Source organism: Melozone crissalis, unplaced genomic scaffold, assembly GCF_028551555.1.
Source record: "Melozone crissalis strain CALT ecotype California unplaced genomic scaffold, PUWL_Pcris_2 ptg000026l_1, whole genome shotgun sequence".
Lineage (NCBI taxonomy): Eukaryota > Metazoa > Chordata > Aves > Passeriformes > Passerellidae > Melozone > Melozone crissalis.
Genome location: NW_026535804.1, coordinates 6,785,136 through 6,810,984, shown reverse-complemented (window position 1 = coordinate 6,810,984; position 25,849 = coordinate 6,785,136). Strand labels below are relative to the sequence as shown.

At 48.3% G+C, this 25,849-nt stretch overlaps 1 protein-coding gene across 1 annotated transcript in view; it reads left to right on the top strand.

Moving 5' to 3' along the window:
- Positions 1-899: 899 nt before the first annotated feature.
- Positions 900-25,849, top strand: part of LOC128938601 (heparan sulfate glucosamine 3-O-sulfotransferase 3A1-like) — a 43,173-nt gene continuing 18,223 nt past the window's right edge. The window contains exons 1-2 of the mRNA XM_054278918.1: positions 900-919; positions 9,145-9,696. Of these exons, the coding sequence (XP_054134893.1) occupies positions 900-919; positions 9,145-9,696 (572 nt within the window). The remainder of the gene's footprint in view (positions 920-9,144; positions 9,697-25,849) is intronic.

Genomic DNA, 25,849 nt, shown 5'->3' with positions numbered 1-25,849 from the left:
CCAAACCCCTCAAACTGGGGGTTTTAATCCCTTAATTCCACCAAACCCCTAAACATGAGGTTTTAACCCCTTATTTCCACCAAACCCCTTAAACTGGGGGTTTTAACCCTTTAACTCCACCAAACCCCTTAAACAGGAGATTCCAAAGGATTCCCCCATGAGTGATCAGCTGCACGGCACCATCCAGAAAGAAAAACCACCTGGCACATCTCTAGAGGGATTAGATCCCAAAAGAAGGTGATTTCCTGATGCTGAGGGTCTGTCTGGTTTGTGCAGAAGCTCGAGGGGCCACTGGTGGCCAGCTCTGTCCCACTGCTGGCCATGAGCTGTGCTCAGTGAATCCCTGGCCATGATTCTCATGCAAATGGGCCAGGCTGCAAGAACAGATGTGAAACGTTTGTTTCTGTTCTTGCTGGCTTGTAAAGAAATAATGCAACTGGAATGGGGTTAAAAAGGGGGCCAAGCAGGGTGTGGGGGAGAAAGTTTATAACAATGGCTTCTCCCTCGGTGGCCCAAAGTGGTGGAGTTTATGTCAGGCTGTGCCAAATTCCTATCTCTGAGTGAATTGGACCAGCCCAGTCAGGCTTTGAGGTAGGGGCAATACACAAATATTATAAATATAGGGAAGTGTGGAAGCTGTGTCACGTCCAGTGCGGAGCCATCAATCATCCCCTTCCCGTCCTCAGTTTATAAAGTGGTTTTTGATGGTGCTTAGGCAGTTTACAGCAGCTGTGTGGACAGGCTGGAAAAGCTGACTGCATGCTCCAAGTATTCCGTGTCTGCTCTTGGGGAGCAGCAGTGATGAGGTGCCCTGGCAGGTTTTGTTGATATTAGCAGTCAGAAAGAAGTAAAATCCGTTGAAGCAAAGAGACAGGCAGCTGGAAAGCACAGCTGACCTGATGGCACCTCCCTGTCCACTGCATTGCTCAGGGCAGGGCTTGGGGAAACCAGGATGAGGGGAAAAAAACCCAGAGGTGTGGTGGTGTTCACAGGGGTCCCAGGATGAGGGAAGAGATGAGAATGTTGACTCCATGTTTCAGAATATATATATATGTGTATAAAAAAAAATATGTATAACAAATGTTTCAGAATATATATATTATATATATTATATCTATACATTAATATACTATAATATATAATATATTATAATACAATAATATATACATTATATATATTTATTATATTTAATATCTATCTATATAATATATATTTATTTATATTTTATTATATATAGTAATATATATTTATAATATTTATATTATATATAATATATTATAATATATTATAATATATTATAATAATATAAAATCGTTATCAAATATTATAAATCATAAATTTATTATTTATATATATATGTTATTAAAACTATACTAAAAATAGAAGAAAGAAATTCATCAGAAGGCTTGAAAGAAAAGGAAAGGAATGGATGATAATAAAATCTTGTGACTGACCAGAGAGTCTGAGACAGCCAGACTGTGATTGGCCATTAATTAGAAACAACCAACATGGACCAATCAAAGATGCACCTGTTGCATTCTACAACAGCACATAATTATTGTTTTTCTTTTCCTCTGAGGTTTCTCAGGAGAAAAATCCTGGCAAAGGGATTTTTCAGAAAATATCATGGCTACACAGAGGGACACAGTGTGTGGTGATCTCCATCCTCTCTGGGATGTTCTTCATCATGGAGCTGTAATCACTGAGCTGCCCACTCAGATATAGATGTGTTTTAAATGAGTGTAAGGCTCCTTTTTCTGTGAATATCCATTCAGAGAAAGCCTTGAAGAAGCAGAGCCCTCAGTGAGAACCTTGCCTGGCGTGCTCAGAGCTCACACAGTGCAACCACATGGGTGTCCCCCACAGCAAAACACACACCCACACCCCTGCCTGTGCTCTGAGTGCTTTGGAACACAAATATTTACACAGAGAGAGGAGAATCCCTTGGCAGCACACTCCCATCCTGATCTGCCCTTTTCCCTTCTGTGTCCAACCTGCTGGGAAGGGTTTTACACCCAGACCATTGGTGCATCCCTGGCTGGTTTTTCCAGCATTTTGGAGGCCTGGTTCATTCCTCAGTGCTCTCCAAGCATGGCCTGATACCCAATTAAGTCCATTTAAAGACTGCTCTTAACTTCAGAGCTGCTTGGTTGAGGCTTCACAGGGAGACAAAGCATTTTATGGAGGAACAAAGTGAAGCTGGGAGTGAGCAACTCTCACCCCATGTAGGGCACACCTTTCCAGTTGTTGGGGTCATTTTTTCCAGCTGTAATGTCCATCCTGGACTGGTATATATATATATTCATCCAAGCCAACCCCAGTCCACAAAAGACACCACTTTCCCCACAATCACATTTTTAACAGAACCAAAACATTTTATCAGCAGTTAGTAGCCAGCCTTCCCTGTGTGTTTAATGAAGAACCATAAATGCAGATTTAGGGTTTAATTTTCATTGTATTGTTTTCATTGCCTGATTTTTTGGTTTTTTGGTTTGTTTTTTTTTTTTTTTTCTTTTTAATGGAGAATAATATTAAAAAGCACAAAAGGCCTGGAAGGTCTTTATTGTTGTTCCACTCACAAGTGTATCAAAGCCAGCACAAGGCAGCACGCAGAGCACAAATAAAACGAGGCACAAACAAAGGTAATAAAAGAGACAAGTATCTGTTTCCAGAGCACTGGAAGAGCAGCAGGAGTGTAACTACTTCATGTTCCAGCTAATATAGCTGTCTGCAGTGATCCTCAGGAAGCTCCACCAGGCAGCACTTTATAGGTTCCCCTTGGAGAGCTCCTGTAAATATTTGCCTGCAGGGGCCGAGGGCTGTTGGGAACATCCCAGGCTGCCAGCCCCACAACAACCCCACAGACTGGGGTGTCCAGAGCACCCCCAGAACCCTGTGGGTGTGGATTCAGACCAGGATATTCAGCAGCTTCCCAGCCTGATGGATTTATTTTCACTGGATGAAAGAAAGAGAGGAGAGTTTGGGTACCAAAAGGCCACTCCAAGCATCACTCTCAGCATGGGTATGGAGGACGTGACTCTTGCAGCTGCTTTATTTCTGAGCAGGGAGGATTTCTTGAAGGAAAAGGAGCTGGGGCGGGTGGAGGCGATGGAGCTGTTTGCAGCCGTGCATGCTCAGGGGGTTTCCAGCACAGAGAGCTCAGGTCCCATGGGGGCTGCAGACCCATCACCCTCATCCTCCTCTCTCCAAATGCCCAAACTGCCCTATGGCAAACCCAGAGGGGTAAAACACCAGCACCAGGGCAGCACAGGCCATCTCAGGATGTGCTGGGTTATTCCAGGAGTGGTTTTCCAGGATGGGAGCTGCTGATGCATGAGCACTGGGGTGTCAGAGGTTGTTTCAGGTGTGAGGCTCCCCTGCCTGTGGCTTTGTGCTCAGCACAGTGTCCCCACCTCTGTGCCTGGCCTGGCTCTGCATTGTTTCCCACAGCCTGGTGTCACATTCACATTTTCTGAAAAAATCCCTTTGTCCAGGATTTCTCTCCTGGGAAGCTGAGAAGCCTCAGAGAGAAAGGAAAACAATTCTTATCTCATTTGCTTCTCCTGTGTTGTGCTCATGTGGAACGTGTTTGGTGATTGCTTACCCATAGGTGATTGTTTCATTGGATTCTGGTGTGAGTTGTTTTCACTCTTTGGCCAGTCAGAGAAGTAAAGAAAGTGGTAAAGAGAAAATGAGAGAGTGAGGAAGACTAAAGAGGGTAAGAGAGCAAGGTTCCCGTTACAATACAATAAATCTTTTTCTGTGTCGAATATTCTGATTCTCACTAACCAATCTAGTACAAGATACAAATCCTACAGCATTTCCATACAGCCTATAAGAATCATTACATTACTATACTGTGTTACATTTTAAACCCTAAAAACTCCTCTTTGGACTCCTTCTGCCAAGCTGCAGGGTCTGCTCTGACCCTTGGAGCTGCCTGCAAGCAGAGGGTGTTGTTCCATCAAAAGGGGATCACCTTCAGCTGGCCACACCATTGTTTTCCAGTTGTTCAGTAACTGAGGGATCTCAAAGCTTGCTTTCATTTCAACCTCACTTATAGTTTCCACATTCTCCAAATCTTTTGCCAGGCAATCATATTTATAAGGCTTTTTATATTTAATATTTATAATCATATATATAATCATATATATATATATATATATATATATATAAAAAGCTCAGGCAAGAGGGGAGAACCTGGTCCTGCTGTGCCCAGGGCTCCATAGCCCTCTCCAGCCTTTGGGAAACACTGCTGCTGGCATGGCAGGCTGAGCCATCAGCCAGGCTCTGCCCTCCTGCATGGCACAGGCATCCCCTGAGCAGGATGGGCACTTTGGGAAGGGCAGGGACATGGCACAGGCATCCCCTGAGCAGGATGGCACTTTGGGAAGGGCAGGACCCCATTCACAGCAGCCAGGCACCGTGGAGCTCCTGCCATGGCTCAATTCAGCCTCCTCCTCTTTCTGGCTCTTATTAATTCATGCTCCTGCTCTGAGGCCTCCCAGATGTCCCCATGCCTTGTGCCAGCTCTCTAATCAAGTTGGCCCCATCCCAGCTGGGCAGGAGCTATCAGGACAAGGTACATTCACTCTGTGCCATGGCCAGGCAGCAGGGACAGGGATCTGTGGTCTCCAGCCCCAGCCAAAGCAGGATTCAGATTTCACTGGCTTTCTGCTCTCAGCTCTGCTTGCTTTTGGGCACAGGCAGTGCAAATTAGACAGCAGACCAAGTCATCCTGTCAGGTTAGGAGAGTGCAGAGTGAAAACAGTCTCTCAAAACTTTTCATTTTTCCTTCTTTCCCTGGTCTACATGACATTTCCTGTGAGTACTTTTGTCCTTCCAAAAGAAAAAAAAATATTAAAAACCAAAGCCAAATCTCATCCCTACATTTTTAGTGTCTCTGGCTCAGTATTTCAAGACATCTTTTCAACAAAACTACCAGGTCTGGAGTTGATGATCAGGTCTCCATCACCTGTCCCATCTGCCTGGACTCTGTGGATGCTCCCTGGGGATGCAGCTCCTGTTCCCAGTGTCCTCATGGCCTTGCTGCTGCCCTGAAAACCCTGGGACATGGCAGGGCACAGCAGCTCCTCCCTGGGCTGGGGACATGGCAGGGCACAGCAGCTCCTCCCTGGGCTGGGGACATGGCAGGGCACAGCATCTGCTCCTCCAGGGCTGGGACATGGCAGGGCACAGCAGCAGCTCCTCCCTGGCCTCAGCCTGCCCCAGGCTCTCCCTGCACACCTCAGTGGCTCTCCAGAACAATGCCTGTTCCTACAATCTGAAAGCTAAAAGCCCTTGAACTTTCTGTCTGATTTCAAGGGGGGGAAAGCCCAGGAGATTATTGGGATCAATGGAGGATTTGGGTAGAACAGGAGCTGTCATTGCCTCCTCCCTCTGCCCTGGCTCTCAGATCCTTGCCCACTGCTGGCCTGTCCCCATTAGCCATTGTTCCTATTCATTTTAGATGAAGGGGCTTTTGTCGTGGGAGCCGATGTGGGGTCACATCACCCCCTGGTTATCAATCTGCTTCCCTCTGCTCTGTCCCATACTCCATCTCCCCAGCACAAAGGGATGTTTTCTTCAGCAGCAGCTTCCTGACAGGCAGGGCTTCCCTTTCCCTTCAGACCTTATAATCACTTGTTAAGTTCCTCTAGCCCCGGGCTCCGGGCCCTTTTCCACCACAGTCCCAGTTTAACCCCTGATCCCATCTGTGCCACGGGTCACTGGGAAAGGGGAAAAAATACAGCAATCCCAGTGGGGCTGGCACGGGCTGCTCAGAGCCTCCGAGGTGTGAGCCTTCCCCTTCCCCAGCTGTGTGGAAGCACCTGGAAACATCAGATGGTGGAAGCAAAGCCTTCAGCTCTGCTTTGCCAAGGGGACAGAAGACTGACAGAGGTTTCTCCTGATGAGCAGGTGTGTTTCTTCAGTGAAGAGCATCCCAAATCAGCCCGTTTGGAGAGGGAAGCCTTGCTGCTGGAAGGAGGATTTTGGCACCAGGCAATGCCAGGAGAGGAGCCCCACTCACCCTCTCAACACCCCAAAATGAGTGGAGCAGGATGGAGGGGGAGGCAGGAGTGCAGCAAGCACTGTAATAAATAATAAATAATAAAACTACAGATAAAAGTTAAAAATAATAATAATTAAACTGTAAATAGATAAAAGGAGAAAGGAACAGGGAGCAAGTGCAAACAGGAGCACAGAGGAGAGGGAGCCTGCCATGCCAGCAGCATCCCATGCCAGCAGCAGGGTTGGTGCCAGGGAGTTGTGAGTCACAGCCACGGGCACAGCCACACTCCCCTCCACCCTGTCCCACTCTGGGGACATGAGCAGTGCCCATGGGGCCAGCACAGGCTGCAGAGCTGCCCTGGGATCCCCCCCATGCTGGGTCTGTGATGGGTGCAATGAACAGCGCTGAGATGGGCAGACAGAAATTTAAGGGGCAAAGAAAGAGCCTGTTCTGAAAATGTTAACTCAGTTGTGCAAGGGACTGAGTAAAATGAAAAGCAACTTTTGCTGCAAGCTCTGAGTTGTTAAAAAACCCCTGAAGTTATCCCTGAGAAGGGTTATTTTTGCAGCAGGGCTAAAATAGATAAGAGGAGTAAGTTCTCAGCGCTCGATGTCATGATCTCAGCCACATAATTTCTCTGGCTTTATAGTACACTGTTCATCAAATGCTCTCTGTAGCAAGAAAAACTCATCCAGAAATAAGGTCCAGAGCAGTCTGCTGCTAGTAAAGAATCTCAGATTTGCAGCTGTACTAACAGAGCCCACAGCAATACGGGCGGAACCATTTCCCTGTATTGCCCTTTCTAAAGCATTAAGACACCTTCCCTCTTGGAGAGCTGCTCCTGGCTGCAGAATTACTGGTGCCTTCAGCCCCAGGAGGCAGAAACCATGAGTCAGGGGCTGTAAAAATATCACAAGTTTGCCTCAAATATCGTAGGGCTCTTTTAAATATAGATATATTTAGCTTATTGCTTTCTAGACACTGAAACTTTTTATACAGGCTCTGGTCATATTTTCCCCAGTCAGCCAGTGACTCTTTAAAGGAAAGCTCAGATTCACACAAATATGTCCAGGAAAAATGCTGCAAACATAAGTCTTGCAATGCAGTCTCAGCAGATACATGCTCTAAGCTCTTTCACACCAATTTCCCTTATCTTTTCTGTTTTTCTCCATTTGAAACAACCATTTTTTTCAAACAGAAAGTGTAGCACTCTTCTAAGTGTCTAGGAAAAAAGTATCATAATGAGAATAATAAGTGAAACCACTTTTTCCCTTCTGCAGGGCCCAGTCCAAGGCCCATTGATGTCAGCAAAGTCTTTTCATTGACTTCAATGAGCTGGATCAGAGCACAGATTTATAAAGGCGTTTAGGTTCCTAATGATGGAAGTAGTTGCCTAGAGGTGTTGGTGGCCTAACCTGCTTACAGCATTTTGTAAATCTACTTATATATTGGAGCATTGAAATACCTGAAATGCTACAGTATCTTACAACAAAATCTAGTAGAGTAATTCGCTGCAAATAGCATTTGTTATTAATTTTGCTCTGTTTACTATTTGGAAACACATTTTTATTAGCCAGCCAGCTCTGCAGATGGCTGATTATAATTCAATGCACTATTTTCTCCCCTCTTTTCATTACATAATTTGTGGATACACCAGCTTTATTTCCAAGTAGTTGAAGTTTAAGTCCTCAGCTAGGTCCACACCAAACAGAAGGAAAAAAAAAAGGATCTAAGTCAAGTGTTTCATGTGCGAGTTTGTTTGAAAATTCTATAATCTATGACAAACATTTCAAATTAAGAGGGCATTCCCACAGGCAATGAAATAACGAAGCCCTTAGAATCAGGCAGCCTTGCCACGGAGCTGAGAGCTATTTCCACATTTTATGTACTCTCAGAGGAGAAGAGCAAATTCCAACAGCAATATCGTGTTGCTTTTGTAGATATTTCTTACCGACCGTGGGCCAGATTCTGCAGCCAGCCCAGGGGCAGCTTGTGCAAATTAGGGGGGAAAAGTCTGATTTTGGGTGTTTCTGTGCTGTGTTCCGTACGGAGCTCGGTGGAACTGTTGGTTGTGATACCGTGAGTGTGTTTTACACCCACCAGAGCTTTAGAGGGGCTGCTCTTCCGTGCAAAGGTATTTGTGTGTGTCAGGGTGGATTATTGGGCACATCAGGAATTTGTTCTCGGGTCCGGAGGGATCCGAGGGGGTCAGTTAAAAACCTGAGTGGCCGGACAGGCAGGTGGACATGGTGGTCAGCCAAACACCGGGGTCTCATTGCACCACACAGGTGCTGGACAGAAAAGTCCTGCGGGGTTCGGCTGCCGAAAGAGGCAGCCCGTGGGCAGCAGGATGTCCCTGTCAGCACCGAGAGGAAAACTAGCAAAGAGTTCCCAGCTCTCCTCCCTGCCCCCGGGATGGACTCAGGGCATCCCTGCTCCCTCCACAACAGATTCTGGGGCATCTCCGCGCCTCCCGGCACAGCCTTCGGGGCATCCCTGCATCAGAGTACCTCTGAACAGCCTCCCGGCCACTCAGGGCATCCCTGCACCATCCGTGAGAGCCTCTGGACACCTCAGCACCTCCCGGCACAGCCTCCGGGGCATCCCTGCATCCGAATAGCTCCGGAACAGCCTCCCGGCCACCCACGCATCCCCCGGCACGGCCTCCCGAGGTGTTCCCGCATCCCCCGGAGCATCCCCCGGAGCATCCCCCGGCACGGCCTCCCGGACCCCCCCGCTCCCCCCTAAAGGGCTCAGCCGCGGTTTCCCGACGGGTCCGCCCGCTCCGGGCTTAGCTTGGCCCCCCGCCCCCGCCGCGCCATTGGCCCCGCCGCCGGCCGCGCTCCGCCCCGCTGCCGGTGATGCCTCGGCCGAAGTTTTCCGCGGCGGGCTCCGCACGTGGGAGCCCCGCGTCGAGCCCTGCTCCCGCATCCTCGCCGAGCCCCCCGCAGCCAGCCGCGCTGTCCCCCGCGGGGGATGCCGCCCTGAGCGCGCCGGGGATGCAGCGGCGGCAGCGCGGAGCCGCCCGGCCCCGCGGAGCGCAGCGCGGAGGGGCCGCGCCGGGCGGCGGCCGCGGAGCAGGAGCATGGCCCGGGCTCCCCGCAGCCCTCTCGGGGTAGCATGGCCGTGAGCGCGGCGGCCGCCCCCGCCGCCGAGCCGCTGCCCCGCAGCATCTTCAAGAAGTTCCTGGTGATGCTCTGCTCGCTCCTCATGTCCCTCTACGTCTTCTACTGCCTGGCCGACCGCTGCCAGACGCTGCCCGGACCCATCATCGCCGCCGGTGCCGCCGCATCGGAGGAGGACGAGGGCGGCGGCGGGGAGTTCCTGGGCGGCTCGGCCGAGCTGCCCCCCTGGCAGGCGGCGGCGGCGCGGCGCAAGCGGCTCCTGCAGCGCCTGAAGCAGCGGCGGCGGCGGCAGGAGGCGGCTCCGGGCGCCGAGGAGCCGGCCGGGGGCGGCGGGAGCCGGGCCGGGGGCTCGGGCGGCGGGGCGGGCACGGCCGGCACCCTGGCGCTGCTGCTGGGCGAGGGCAGCAAGCGGCTGCCGCAGGCCATCATCATCGGAGTGAAGAAGGGCGGGACGCGGGCGCTGCTGGAGTTCCTGCGGGTGCACCCCGACGTGCGCGCCGTGGGCGCCGAGCCGCACTTCTTCGACCGCAACTACGAGCGGGGACTCGCCTGGTACAGGTACGGCACGGGCGGCGGGACGGGGACGGGGATGGGGATCGGGATAGGGACGGGGATGGGGATGGGGATTGGGATCGGAGCGTGGATAGGGACGGGGATGGGGATGCAGCCGTGGCCGAGCCGCCAGTGCCCCCCGCTGGCCGCCGCTCCTCGCTCCCGAGCCGCCGCCGAGCCTTTCTCAGCCCCGCGTTCGTTCCTCGCTCATGGAGCTCTCTTCCCCGCAGTCTCTCGCTCCACCCGTTCTTCCGTCCCTGCTCTCAAATCCTCCAGCCCTCCTCTCCCGGCTGTCCCCAGGACCCTCCTGTCCCTGCATCCCTCTCCCGGGCTGTGTCCATTCCTCAGTGCCCGCATCCCCCTCCCGGCTGTCCCCATTCCGGAGTGCCCCAGGACCACCAGCGCTCCCGGGGTCCCTCCGGCGCTCCCCGCTGCAGCCCGGCTGTTGCCTACTCCCAAATCCTCCAGCCCTCCTGTCCCCGTATCCTTCTGCCGGCTGTCCCCATTCCCGAGTGCCCCAGGACCCTCCTGTCCCCGCATCCCCCTCCGGGTTGTCCCCATTTCGGAGTGCCCCAGGACCCTCCTGTCCCCCGGCGCTCCCTTCTCCAAAGGGAGAAGCGCTGGGTGCCCCTCTGGCCTGGGGACTGCACGGGGGTGCTGAGGCACAGCTAAACCCTGCCGTGAAAAGCACAGCCCCTCAATATCTTTATGCTCCCCCAGCTCTTTGCCAAACCTGTGGCTGACCGGTGAGTCTCAGCCGAGCCCCGGCTGCCTCCCCATCGCCTCCCGCCGCTCCCAGCCCGGCGCTGCAGAAGCCGCTTTTCCTGCAGTCAGTGTGGACTACTTTTCCTGTAGTCAGTGTGGACAAAACCCCCTTATTTCCCACGTAAATGTTTCGGCATCCCAGTAGCGACTAACCAAAAATGTCACTTTCAGGAGCACACGCTGCATGCTCACCTCGCCTTTGAAATACCAGCAAAGGGTTGATCCGGTGTTTCTTTCAATGAATTAGTGTTTTGTTAAACAAGCCAGTCAATGTTAAAGCTAAGAGGGTTCTCGCTGAAGTTGTTCAGGTCTTCTTTGGTTGTGTGTTTTAAAGTTAGCAGAGGAGCGTTTTTCCGGCAGCTTGGTTAGGGTGAGAGTGAAACTGCTGTCTCCAGAAGTGTGTCCTGTGTTTGTGCTTTCTTGAATGAACAAGCAAACAGGAGAGGATTTGGGTACCCCTGGAGTTTGTTTTACTTTCACATAAAGCCTGGCTATTAGCAGAGAGAAGAGGATTTTGGCTCGGCTTGTGGTGACAGCATTGAAATGTGGAGTAGGGTAGTACTGGCAGTCCAAGTGTTGATGTAAAAGTCTTAACACGTGGAAGGGATGAGCTTCCTTGTGTATCTGCCAGTGTCAGAAACACTCTGGGTTCCTGCAGCCTGAAAAGTGTGACTTCTCTTGAGAAGGAAGATTCCTTTTGTGTGGGCTGAAGCTGTCTGCAAAATTATATTTTTAGTCCGTGCTTATCCGATTTCCACATGCTGACCCTGTGGCAGAAAGGAAACGTTAAAAATGAATCTGAAAAACCTCAAGAACTCTAATCAAGCCTTGACTTTGAAAAATAAACACATGGCTGTGGGGTGGCATCTACTGAAATTTATGGTGGATATGCAGAAAAGCTCATTTGTCAAAGATGCTGTGGAAGCTTTGAGGAGCAGATGGCAGTGGGACAGACAGACCTGCTTGTGGAGCAGTCCTGAGCGAGGAGTGCAGACCTAGACAGAGGAGGAGCCACAGGCATTTAGGGCAGGGGATATAATTTTCCAGAGGTTTGGTCTTGATCTTGCAGCTCTTTTTGCCTGGCTGTGCTGCCCCGTGTGCTGTTTGTGTAATCATTATGTTTTAGCAGTTGGCACATGAGCTCTCCCATTAATTGCTGCAGTTTGTTTGTTCTGGTATTTGATGTGCTGAGTTCAGTTTCATCTTTTTTTTTTTTTCTTTCCTTTTTGTTTTTGTTGTTTTATTAGCCCTGTGGAGGCTGAGGTACAGTGAATTCTTTGTGTGGGATTATTCCTTTGAGACCTAATCTTGCTGGCTTTGCTTGTGTGAGTAATCTTTGCTAACACAGGATGGCAGAGCCGTGGTGCCAGCACTGTGGTCACCACTCACAAATACTCATTTACAAACCTACCTGTCTGTCTGCAGGCTTTGTTGTGATCTTTGATGAGGGTTCAGGGCTGGGGAAACGGCCAGATGTTTGCCAGAGGTCCCCATTCCTTATCTTTGCCATCAGAGGCTTAGGTTTCATGTGTGCTGCTGTTTCCCAGCAGTCAGACTAAACAGGTTTAGGGTCATTACAAGGTATAAACACTTGGGTTTGTTTTCAGTGCCCCAGGAAGCCAGCACAGGCTGCCAGCACCCAGGGAACAAAAAGCTGGTGGCTGATGCACAGATTGAAGGGGCAGCCAGCCTGTGGAGCTGTCACAGGGACAGGGTGGCTGTGGGGTTTTGGCCATGAGGAAAGCCCTGATTTTCCCTGGAAATAAAAGAGCTGCTCCCTTAGCAGGGGGAAGGGCTGGGCTGTGCCTGCAGCAGTGGTGATGCTCCTGGAGCAGCCAGCCAGGTGTGCCTGTGGGGTTTGTGAGGTGTTCACAGGGGGCTTATGTTGAGGGAAGAGACGAGGATCTGACTCCATGTTTCAGAAGGCTTGATTTATTATTTTATGATATATATTACATTAAAACTATACTAAAAGAATAAGAGGAAAGGTTTCATCAGAAGGCTAGCTAAGAATAGAAAAGAATGATAACAAAGGCAGCATCTCTCAGACTCTGTCCAAGCCAGCTGGGCTGTGATTGGCCATTAATTATAAACATCCAACATGGGCCAATCCCAGATGCACCTGTTGCATTCCACAGCAGCAGATAATCAATGTTTACATTTTGTTCCTGAGGCCTCTCAGCTTCTCAGGAGTTAAAAATCCTAAGGAAAGGATTTTTCATAAAAGTTGTCTGCGACAAGGCTTGGTGACGTGCAGGTCACCTGCTGGGGTGCATGGAAACATCCTCCAGGGAATAAAAGGAGTAACAGTGCAGCCCCTGGTCCCCTGGAGAAGCTGACTTTGTGAAATCCATCCGTGGGATTTCATTTGGTGAGTGTGACGCCTCCGTGTGTGGGTTGAACATCAAGGGCAGTTGTGTGCCCCAAGGAGCTTTTTCTGCTTTGGGTTTGAGTCCCCTCGTGCAGCGGGGACAAAAGGAGGGAGGGGACAGCCCACAATGCTGGCATTGACTTCAGTGCTGAGCTGGCTGCTGCAGCCCTGAACAAGGCTATTGAGCCAGCAGGGTTCAATAGCAGGTGAGCAAAGGCTTTAATAGAGTTCAGCTGCCAACCCCCAGCCCAAAACGGCTGCACAGCCTGGGGAAAACTCCCAGGAACAGGGGCTGAGCCAGGCATGGAAAAAAAAACCCCTGGATTAAAGGGAAATATCTGTGTTTGCGGCTGATACTGCGAATGTGGCTCTTTCCCTCTGATCTTTTGTTAGTCTGCACTGATTGAGCTGCCTGTTGGAATGCCATTATACTGTCACTCAGCCCAGGAACATCTATTTCAGATGTTTTAATCTCCCTGCCTCTGTAGCACCAATGCCACTTTGACTAGAGTGAAGCTGAGTTAATGTCATTAGATTCCATCTGATGCAGGGGAAGATGAAAGATAATTCAGAGTTACTCCGTCAGGTTGGGAGTTTAAATATCTCTGCTCCTCAGTGCTTCCAGAGCTGGGGAGTTCTGACTCCTAATTAATGTCCTCTTGGGATTTATTTCCAGGTGTTTTTTGTGGGTTTTTTTTTGCTTCTTTGTAATCTAGGCAATGACATTTCTGAGTCAGAGGGAACAGAGAACACCTCAGATGCTGAAGGGGTCTGAGATGGAGGAAAAGGGGGGGATTTTGGGGATCCAGCTGTGAGCAGCTGGATCCCAACTCAAGCTGTGTCCCATCCTCTGTTGCCTCAAACCAGGGTGAAATCAGAGCCTGATGGGGATGGAGGAGTCAGAGACTCCGTATCCCTGATGGGGATGGAGTCAGGCTGCTCCTGGGGCAGGGGTTTGAGGTCTATGTGATCCAGCAGAGCATTCTGTGAGTGAATAATTGTGGGAGGGAGGAGAGGAGTGTGTGGATGATGTTGGAGGGACATCAGGGCAGTAAATACAATTTATGGAAGGTGGAGCAGGACCAGGTGGCCTTCAGGAGGAAAACCCTTGTTGCAAACGCCCCTGTGTGAGTGAGATGCTGCTGCAGGAGTTGCCTTGAAGGGATCATCTCCCCACCTTCCTTCTGCAAGAAGCACCAGCTCAGCTCTGTGCCTTCAGTGTGTTCAGGGTGTGCCCAGCACAGAGCATTGCCTGCTTTATTGGACATTAAACCAGTTTGGGTTTTCCACTCCCTGCTGCAGGTAGGAAGGGCTGGTTTAGAAGCACCTTCTCCTTGTCCTGGGAACATCTCATCCCGTCTCATCTCCCAAACACATTTGACTCACTAATAGCATCAAGCACAGCCTGGAGCAGTTTCCCTGGAAATTGCAGCCTTGCACAGCCACATGCTGAAGAGGATCAAGGTCCTTGTTTATTTATTAGCTGTGTAATCAAACACCTCCTGAACCGAGCTGGCAGGGCCAGGTACTGTATAAAAAGGAAACAAAAGGTGGTTGTGGCCCCAAAGTGCAGCTAATTCAGTGTAAACAGCAGATGGAGATGGGCTGAGCCTGTGCTGGGTCTCCTGGGCAAGGAGTCCCTGCAGGTGGAGGATGAGGAGGGTCTGGGGGTGGCTGAAGGGACCTTTCTGTGCTGGGGAAAGGAGCTGGAAATGCTGGGGAAATCAGGGCTGGGAAGACACTAACTGCTTCTGGTGCTTTGCCACTGCCTGGAATTGGATATTCCAAGGGTTTTCAGCAGAGATCTGAAGCAGTTTGGAAGTTTGGGGAGGTGTGGTGTGCCTCAGTTTGCCCAGGGGTAAAGGAGTCGCCGCTGCAGGGCTGGAAGCAGCAGGGCTGTGGTGGGACACATCTCTGCAGCACAGAATGAGGAGTCACAGGGATTCTGATAGGTTAAACACCACCCAGAGCTGCTGGGTGGTTGTTGGGATCTCTCGCTTGTCAGAGTGACCCCAAGAAAAGTTGGAAAGTCTCTTTTCCCAGCCCAGCACTTGAAGAAGGAATCAGGGCTCTTCATTTATCGGTGTCAAGGTTGTTTATTGCATCTTATCTATAAAATTCCTTCTCCTGCCCTGCCCAGACCCATCCAGCAGGACAGTTCCAGGCACTCTGCCTGCCCCCAGGGCTGTGTTATGTCTTTATACTAAAAACTACTTATACAATGTTTACAATTACTTTCCAATACCTCTCACCTATGTTAGACAGTGAGCTTCTACTCTAAACCAATCCAAAAGTGCCACCATCACAGCAGAAGATGGAGGCCAAGAAGAAGAAGGAGAAAGGCTGGACATGCTCAGATCTCTCCATCTTGCCTCCTGAACCCCCATTCTAAAAACGCCAAAATCTACTTTTTCACCCCATGATAACTTCACTATTATTTTACCTAAACTGTTGTGGCTTGCAAATTACCAACCATATAAGGTTGGTAATTTGCTCTGCCGGTCATAATCAAACCCACAGGTGTTCTGGGCTCTGTTCCAGGGTCTCTGAGCCCCCTGGCAGGGGTCTTGGCTGCTCAGGACAGCCAGAGGGATGTCCTGGGTCCTGACAGGTGGTATTTAACCCATCAGAAACCTTGGCACAGCTTTGGCTGTCCCCTTGCACCTGGATGCACCTCCAGGGATGGCACTGCACAGACACCCCTGCAGAGATCTCTCTGCAGAGAACTGGGCTCTTTCCCCTCTTACTCCTTAAGCAGACCCCAAAGGGTTATTGGTTTTTGGTGATTTTTTCCAAGCATTTTGTGTCTCCACATATCCCTTCTGTTTTGTGTTAATGGAGGAGTTCATGTCTGGGGTTTGTGTCTGTTCCTGGTGATGGAGTGAGCTCTTGAGTTGGCATATTAGGAGAAGTCAACCACATTCCTATCAGAAAGCACCAAAATAAACACTTCAGATTTTACTGGGCTCTTCTTTCCGCATGCTGTGGTCTGAGCAGGGGAGTCTCAGAGGTCTGTAGCCCATCCTCCTCTTCAGTGCTGCTTCACACCCCAGTCCTGGAGAGAGCAGCACCTTCCTCACCCACGATGGCTCTGCTGACATGTTTGCAAATAAAGCTCCCCTGGCCCTGTCTGCTGGTGCTGAGCAATTGGGAAAGCATGGCCTTGGCTGTCCAAGAAGCTGTCAGTGAAATTCTCAGAGCCAGCTCTCGTGGAGAGCAGCACAAAGCTGCAGCTGGCTGGGGTGAGAGCTCATCTATGGCAAAAATTGGGATAAACTTTAGAGAAGCAGCAGATTCACCTGCTCTAACCACTCTGGCTGGGTTTTGTGAGTGTCCAGCTGTGCTCCCAGCCTGCCCTGCTGCCCTGGGAGGCTCCTGGGGGTCATTCCATGGGGTGTGGCAGTCAGGGCCATGCCCTGGCCACACCATCCCTGCAACAGACGTCTTTTCATTAAAATTCCTTTCCTTAGGATTTTTCCTCCTGAGAAGCTGAGAGGCCTCAGGAACAAAATGTAAACAATGATTATCTGCTGCTGTGGAATGCAACAGGTGCATCTGTGATTGGTCTCATGTGGATGTTTCTAATTAATGGCCAATCACAGTCAGCTGGCTTAGACAGAGAGCCAAGCCACAAACCTTTGTTATCATTCCTTTCTTTTCTTAGCTAGCCTTCTGATGAAGCCTGTTCTTTTATTCTTTTAGTATAGTTTTAATGTAATATATATCATAAAACAATAATCAGCCTTCTGAAACATGGAGTCAGATCCTCATCTCTTCTCTCATTTAAGAACCCCTGTGAACACCGTCACACATCCCCACCAGGATGTCTTTACCACAGCCCAGCTTGGGTTTCTCCTTTTGAAGTTTAGAATAGGAGCAGAGAGGTCTGGGGAGGGGGAAGGGAGCTGGTGCACTGCCAGAGAGTTCAGGGCAAAGAAGCAGTGATAGAAAACCTGAGAGCAGCCCCCTGTGTGAGGCAGGCATTGAAACCCCTGAGCTGCCAGTGATGCTTTTCCCCTGGAGGATTCTGAGGTAACCCAAACTGCTTTCACAGGGAAACTGCAGATGCTGGAGAGGGGCAGCAGGGGCAGGGTGTTGTGGCCATAAATCTTTGCAAATTCTCATTATGTGCAGGTATTATGGGAGGGGAGTAAGTTAGGTCAGTTAAATTTGTGTTGCTGAGGTTGGGTACTGGTGATAGCGTTCAGGAACACATTATCACAATAATGATTATATGCAGGTGCTTTTATTGAAGAACTCTGGGTGTCAGGGGTACAACCCCAAATCTGACTCCGACATGGGTTTGGGATGAAAATGTTTTTATATTCTATCATTATATAACTTTCATGTTAATTATTAAACTTATATTGTTCTATTGTATACATAGATTTCATCCAAGCATGGGCTCCTCGTGGTCCTCCTCAAACTTCTAACATAGTTTCTCATGATTCTTCTTACAATTAAACAATAATTATATTTAATTACTAAACAATCATCAATCTAACAATTATATCATTTATCATATACTGCTTACGCAGGTGCAATTTCACATGATCTGGCAAGCACAAAGCCTAACATTTTCAGAGTCTATTTTTAACATTTTTCCAGGGCCCCACTAAGTCTAGCTTCTTTCTAATTCCCTGAATTTTATGATTTGAAAACCTTTTACTATCACTGGGGCCATCCCAGGGATTGTGACAGTGGCTGGGGTTTCTGCCTCTCTCCTGCATAATGCACCTCCTGAGAAATTCACTTTATCATGGTTTGGGGTTTCTGCCTCTCTCCTGCATAATGCACCTCCTGAGAAATTCACTTTTCCATGGTTTAGGGTTAAACACATTCAGCTGCACACCCACCTGAGCCCTGTGAGCAGGATGGTGCTCACAGTGAAGGTATAAATAGAGCTGCTCGAGGAAGTGAATTATTCCTGGCATTTCTTCCATCGAATAACGGGATTCTGCAGCAGGAAATCTTTCAGCAGAAGGAATTGCTGGTTCCCTTCATGCATGGCAAGAGCATCCTTCTTGCTTCCTGGAAGTGAGGAGCCTCGTTCTGTGCTCCACCATCTGTTGCAGGGTTTGAAGATCCCTGCTCAGACTCCCCCAGGCTGCTGGGTTTGTCTCTGGTGGGAAATAGAGGGGGAAATTCTCCTCCCTGCTGCCCCAGCGGAGCTTTGGAAGCCTCCTGTGGTTGTTTTCCCCAAGTGTCACATAAGGAAATCCCCCTGGGGTGATTCCAGGCATCTGGGGGCCTTTCTTGCACCAAACTCCTGCAGTTTCAGTGGGATCCTGCTCTGCCCCTTGTCTGCAGCTCCTGAGCACAGCTGTGAGCTGGGATGTTAACAGCTGGATCATTTCCATCCACAGCCACCCTTCTCACATCATCCCCTGGGGAGAGATGTTCAGGTTCAGCATCACCATGGGAAGCTGGCTCTTTATCAATTTAATTATTTATTTCTCTCTCTCCAGCGGGGTCTTTTTTTCGTTAAAAATTGCAAAAAGCCAGGCAGTTCTGCCATTGCCTGTTGGAAGAGGGCTCCTTCCCATAAACCAAGCTGTCTGGGGAAGCCTTTTATGGAAAAACACCAGATCAATAATTGTGCCTTCTGTGTTTTGCCATGTGTGGCTCTGTGTGTTCGTATCTGCAGCTTTCAACTCTCAGTGTTGCATTTTGTCATTTCCATTTCGCTTCTGCCTTCATCATCTTGTCTGGTAACACAGAGCATCTTTTGTCGTTATTTAAACAGTTCAGCACTCTCTGAGCTGGACTGTTTGGGAAGCCTGATTACAGAGAGAAATCCCAAGAACTGGCCCTGTAGAACAAGTGAGGAAACATCTGGATTTCCCAGCTGTGTCCTGACTCCTCCAGCTCAGAGTTAGTGAGTGAAAGGCTGGAGATGTGATGCCCAGGAGAGATGCTGTGCCAAGGAGGTGCCTTGTTGTATTTGCAGGGATGCCCTGATGAAGGAATGAATTATGAATCTGACTCCGTGTTCTTAGAAGGCTAATTCATTATTTTTATAGTACTGTATTATATAAAAAAACCTAAACTATATTATACTAAAAATACAAAAAAAACCCCCTTACTAAATACTAAAACAAAAATTAAAAATACTAGAAAATTACTTACTAAATACTGAATAAAATACTAAATACTTACTAAATACTTAATAAAATTACTAAATACTGAATAAATACTGAATAAAAATACTTACTAAATACTGAATAAAAATACTAAAAAAAATTTAAAAATCCTTACTAAATACTAATAAAAACTTGTGGCTCTTTCTAGAGTCTCAACACAACATTAATTAATAAAACAACTCACACTAAAATTTAATAAAACAATCTCCAAACACATTCCACACATAAACATAACACAAAAAAACCCCAAATAAAATAAAAATTATTTTCTTTTTTTCTGAAGCTTCTCAGCTTCCCAGAAAAAAAATCTTAAACAATAATTTTTTTTTTTTTTCAAAATATATAAGTACCACAGGTGTTCAGTGTATGCTGAGCTTCCCTTGGCACCAGGCACATCCTCCAGGCTGCTGCTTGTGCTGAAGGTCAGGAAAAGTTCCCCTGACACCTCTCACAAGAGTTGAGGGTGCTAATCCTCCTGTCTGGGCTAAATTCCATGTCTGGTAATCCTGGTCTGTGTCCCTAGAAATGAGCTCTGCTGTTTGAGCTGGCTCCAGTTCCTTTGTTCCCTGCCCATGGACCTGCTGGCAGAGCCCCACCACAGGGCTTGGGGTGCTCTGCTTCTGATTGCTGAGAGACGGATGTTCTGGAAGCCAGTTTGGGTTTTTCTGCATGCAAAGCTGCGTGTCACAGCAAGGCACTAAGTGAATATTGCACAATTATCTTCCTGCACTGCTGAACTCTGCCGTGTGAATGTGAATATTTGCCCTTAAATGTTTGCCTGGTGTTCAGCATTCTTGTGCGTGTGTGGCAAAGGTTGTTAGAGCCTTCATCACCTCTAAAAGGAGGATAAAAACACAAAGGGGAAATCTCAGTGCCTGCAGCAAGCAGAGAACAGGCAGTGACATGCAGAGCTGGGGTTTGGGGCTGTGCAGGGCTTGGGGAGCCCTGGCTTGTCCTTGTTTGCGGGAACTCAGCACTCAGCACATCCCTTTGGACGTCCAGAGTTACTGAGAACCCCGCCAGGGTGCTCGGAGACCCTGGCATGCTGCCCAGAACGCCTGGAGACTTGATTTTGACCCTTGCAACGAGTTGCCAGCTTTGTATGAGGACCTGAAAGTCACACAGGTTTGAATGGTGTGATAACAAGGCACTCACGGGGTGAAAATGTAGATTTTGGGATTTTTGGTATGGGGGTTATGGGGACAAGATGGAGGAATCAGGGCGTGTCTAGTCCTTCTTCTTTCTTCTTCTTGTTCTCCATTTTCTGCAGTGATGTTGGCACTTTGGGATTGGTTTAGAGTAGAAGTGCACTGCCTAACACAGGTGATGGGTATTGGGAATTAAATGTAAATATGTTATACATAGTTTGTAGTATAAAAGGAGAACACAGAGTGCCTGTGGCTGCCCTGCTGAGCAGATCTCTGCTGGGCAGGAAGAAAATTTTATAGATAAGAATTAATAAACAACCTCCAGACCGAAAAGTGAAGAGTCCAGACTCGTTCTTCAGCTGTGCAGCCCGAAGCAGAGACATCCTGCACATCTCGGGGCAGAGAACATCAACAGCCAACCCGAGACTTGTTCATTCCAGGGAGGTTTCATAGGGTGGTTTCTGAGGCACCCTGGCCTCCCCCTGTCCCTCCTCCCCCTCTCAGGTCTCCATCTGTCCCATCAGCAACAGGTTGGAAAGAAGCAGAATTAGAGACTTCCTCAAACAGTGTGAGGTTAAGCTGTGAAATTGGCTGCCACGGGAGGTTTTTAGCTAAAAGAGTCTGAAAAGTGCTTGGCAAAGAACAATGCACCAGGAGCTGCCGAGTGTGATGGACCAGAAGCAAAGCCCAGCTGAGGAAGCTGCCAAATCTTACCCTGGAGGGACCCATGGTCTGCTCCTGCTGCTGGTGCAGGAATTATCTTGTGGATCACAGGGTGACCCAGGGAGCCTCATCTTCCCAAATGTTACTGAAGGGGAATTATGGCTGGTGTTGTTTTGTATTTGTGCTGCCCCCAGATGAGGAAGGAAGGAATGATGACTCTGACTCCATGTTCTCAGAAGGCTAATTTATTATTTTATGATATTATATTATGTTAAGGAATGCTATACTAAGCTATACTAAAGAATTCAGAAATTATCACTGGTTGGGGTCTCTGTACAAACCACCAATGGGACAGGACTGCTGGGAACGTGCCTTGAGCTGTTTTATTTTCCAGCATCAGTCTCATTACATGGTTGTGACAATGGGAAGATGCCAGCAGCTCACATCTCAGGCAGCAGACAAAGAACTCAATGTCACAACTCACTTTATAAGTTTTTTGACCAATCACACAAAGCAAAAGCACATTGACAGTAGTTCCATCCAACCACTATAAGCACAGGTACCTCTGGTTAAACAATGCTTGCTTATTTCAAATACAATACCTGCTTGTGAGCCTTCAAACACAATGCACAGAGCTCCATTATTGAGCTTAGAACTCCCTAATATCTCACTAGATAAACTTTTCTGCAGCTTAGGGAGTTATTCTAGACAAGTGTTAATACACAGAGCATTGTTCTATTTGTCCTGACTTTTCTACTTTTCACATAATTTTTCTGCTGACCAATCTCATGGCTGCTGCTTAGCTCTAACCACAGTTCTGCTGTCTCTGAGGCCTGCCTTTTGCAGCTTTCCCAAAACCCTCTGATTTTATGGATTCCCACAATAAAGGATACCTACAGAATGATAAAAAGATAATAATGAAAACCCATTACTGTTTCTAGAGTCCTGACACAGCTTGGCCCTGATTGGCCAAAAAGTGAAAACAACTCACAGTAGAGCCCAATGAAACAATCACCTGTGGGTAAACAATCTCCAAACACATTCCAAAGCAGCAAAACACAGGAGAAGCAAATCAGATAATTATAGTTTTCCTTTTTCTCTGAGGCTTCTCAGCTTCCTAGGAGAAAAACCCTGGGCAAAGGGATTTTTCAGAGAATGTGAATGCCACAGTGTTGTTTGGTTAAAAATCCAAGTTGCTGTGCAGGGAGGAATTTTCCACTGCTTTGCAGCATGGTCTGGGTAATTTGGGTAGAAATGACCCTCAAACCCCTGCTCCCTGTCAGCTCTTGTGGTCATTAGCCCAACTCCTGCGCCCCGTGCAAACCTGCCAGGGTTTAAGGGCAGCCAGAGGTTCCTGAGCAGGCACAAAAACCCCAAAACAATCCATGGGTGGGTGTGAACGGCTGAGAGTCAATGTGTGTCCCACAAAACACCAAATGTTTCTTGTCCAGCTGCTCTGTTGGACCCTCCCTAGGAGCAGGGATGGGATTTTGTTGGGCAGATGGAGGTGCAGGGGCCAGCGTGGGCCTTGCCATGGCTGGGACAGCATCTTCTGTGTCGTGTCCAGAGCAGCTGAGGAGGCTTTGGCACACACTCAGCTGGCTGGTGCTGAGAAGGGGCTGATGAACCCACAAAGCTGAGCTCCCAAGGCAGCTGGGAGGGCTGGGACTGGCTTTCCCTGGTCTGTGTTTGCTCTGACCACGGGCAGACACAGAAGGTGCTCAGAGTCTTGCACAAGGAGTCACACTGAGCTGAAATCTTGTTTTTACGTGCCCAGGGTGTGATCCCTGATCAGCCCAGCACAGCACCCAGAGCTGTTTGTCACCGGCTGTGATGGTGCTCTGCCTGCTCCTGGCTCACCACAGAATCACAGAATAATGAGCTCGGAAGATACCTCTAAGAGTGTAGCCATGATATTTTATGAAAAATCCTTTTGCGAGGATTTTTTCTCCTGAGAAGCTGAGAGGTCTCAGAGGAAAAGAAAAACAATAAATATCTGCTGCTGTGGAATGCAGCAGGTGCATCTTTGATTGGTCCTTGTTGGTTGTTTCTAATTAATGGCCAATCACAGTCAGCTGCCTCAGACTCTCTGAGAGTCACGAGCTTTTGTTATCATTCTTTTTCTTTCCTTTCAAGCCTTCTGATGAAATCCTTTCTTCTGTTCTTTTAGTATAGTTTTAGTATTATGTATCTATCATGAAATGATAAAATATTATTATTTGTATAAAATAGAAATATTATAACTATATTATTATAAATATACTATCTATACTATTACAAAAATAATATTTCTACTAATAATAATAGAAATAAAAATTCACCATTTCATTATAATAATAAAATATTATTATAATTTTCATACTAATTATTATATTAATATTATAACTATTAATACAAAAATTATCTTATTATATTATAATATATATATTATATACTAATGTATATAATATATGAAAATATATATTATAAATAAATAGATCAATATATAACTATGTAATATATATTATGTATTTATATATAAAAACATATAAATATATATAAATATAAATATATATTGTATATTATATATTGTATATCTTATATTAAATGCATTTATATTTATATTTATATTTATATTTATATTTATATTTATATTTATATTTATATAAATCAGCCTTCTGAAATATGGAGTCAACATTCTCATCTCTTCCCATGTCAGGACTGGGAAATTTCCACATAAGATCATCAAGTCCAACCTATGCCCCAACACTTCAACCAGACTATAGCACCACCTGCCATGTCCAGTCTTTTTTAAACACATCCAGAGATGGCGATGCCACCACCTCCCAGGGAAGAGCATTCCAATACTTTATTATTCTTTTGGTGAAAAACTTTTTCCTAATATCCAACCTATCCCTTTGCCGAGACCACAGTACCTCCTCTGGAATAGGCTTCTGAGGAATTCAGCAGGCAAGTTGGAGGGGCTGGGGCAGGGAAGGGCTCCCAGGCTGACCCAGATGCAGAGCAGAGAATTAACACAGAGATAATTGAGTTTGACCATGCCCGGTGCCCCGGTGGGTCAGCCCCAGCCCCGGAGCTGCTTTGTTTGCTGTGGGACAGCTTGAGCTCTGCCCTGCCTGCACGGGGGGCCGTGGCCCCCTGTCACATCCAGGGACCTGCTGTCCCCGTGGTGTGATGTGACGGCTCAGTGAGCTGTGAGCTGTGCCTTTGGGGGCTGCACTGTGCAGTTTGCAGCTTCATCTGCTCCCAGCCCCCTGATTGCACTCGGGCTCTTTGGCACAGGGACAGCATCTCGGGATTGCTGCTGCTCACAGTGACTCTGAGATGTGTCACAAAGTCTCTTTTCCCAGCCTGGTGGTCGAAGAAGGAGTTAAAACTCTTCTATTCTCATTCTCAAGGTTGTTTATTGTTTCTTATCTATAAAATTCTTTCTCTGGCCTGCCAGTGTCTGCTCAGCAGGTCACCATAACTTCCCAACACCTATCACCTATGTTAGACAGTGAGCTTCTACTCTAAACCAATCTGTAAGTGCCACCATCACAGCAGAAGATGGAGGACAAGAAGAAGAAGGAGAAAGGCTGGACATGCCCAGATTCCTCCATCTTACCCCCCTGAACCCCCATTGTAAAAACCCAAAAATCTGTTTTTCACCCCATGACAAACTAATTATTATTCTGTTTAGACTTTTGTGGCTTGCAGATCCTCATGTAAGGTTGGTCATTTTTTCCATGGGTCATAATCAAAGTCACAGGTGTCTTGGGCTCTGTGCCAGGGTCTCTGAGCCCCCTGGCAGGGGTTTGGGCATTCCAGGACAGACAGAGCTTTGGGGAGAGATTTACAGCTCAGCTGGGGCAGGGCTGTGGGTCAGAGAGGCCCAGTGATTTCCTGGTGATGTTCCTGCTGGCGAGGATGCTAAACCAACGTGGCAGCTACAGATCTACCTGCACCCCCAGCTTTGGAGCCAAGGGAGGGCAGGGACAGTGGGGACACCCCCTGAGCCCTGCTCTGCACAGGCACAAGCCTTGGGTCACGCTGGCATTGCTGACTCAGCCATGGGCCCTTCCCTCCAGGAATGCCCTCCTTCGCATCTCCCACTAGGCAAATCACAGCCAGCACATGCTTAGGGAGAAATTGGATTTACCCTGTAATCTAATCAATGTTAAATAACAGTAATTCTAACTCCGAGCTCCGTGTTTAAAGTGCTGTTGGTCTCTGGGGTTCACTGGAGTTATTTAATCTAATGAAATCCCATTACTGGCTCATGAGGGTGCACCACAGGATGTCCTTCCTAGGAAGGAAGGCAATGGTTAAAGAATTGGGACAAATATTTAGGGACAGATATCCAGGGACAAATATCCAGAAGGGGAAGGGGCTGAGTGCAGTAAGTTGGGGGTTTCACCTGGCAGGAGCTCAGAGCACTTTGGCTGCATCACTGCAGTTGTGCTGTCATTGCTCAGGACATGGTGGTGTCCAGGTTCCTCCTGTCATCTCCCCGGGCAGGCTGTGCCACCTGGTGCCACCTTTTCCCTTTTCCTGGCCCTTAACCCATCTCAATACCCTACCCAGCATCACACTTGCTGTGCTTCCTGCAGTGTTGGGTTCTCGGCACTGGCTGTGTTGGACTTTGATAGAACCAGAGAATCACCAATGGTTTGGTTTGGAGTGGACCTTAGAGAGCAGCTCCTTCCAATCCCCTGCTGTAGGCAGGGTCACCTCCCCTAGCCCAGGTTTGTACCAGCCCCATCCAGCCTAACCTTGAACTCTTCAGGGATTTGAGATGTTTCCCCCAAACCTGCTGTGCTTTCCCCATTTGCATCGAGCAATTTTTCCTGATCTGCTTTACAGAGGCAGATAGGAGCTCTCCCAGGTCACGTTTCCCAGCTGGATTTGTGACAATTTCTGAGCCTTCAATCAATTCCATCCCAACAGAGTCACGCTGAGCCTATTGCACCAGTTGCTTTCCTGCATGCTGAGCTCATTGTATTCAAATATCTTGGAATTCTCTCAGCAGAAGGCAGGGGCTGTGCTGCTGACAGATCCTGTGTGCTGGGGGAGTGTTCCTTCCCCTG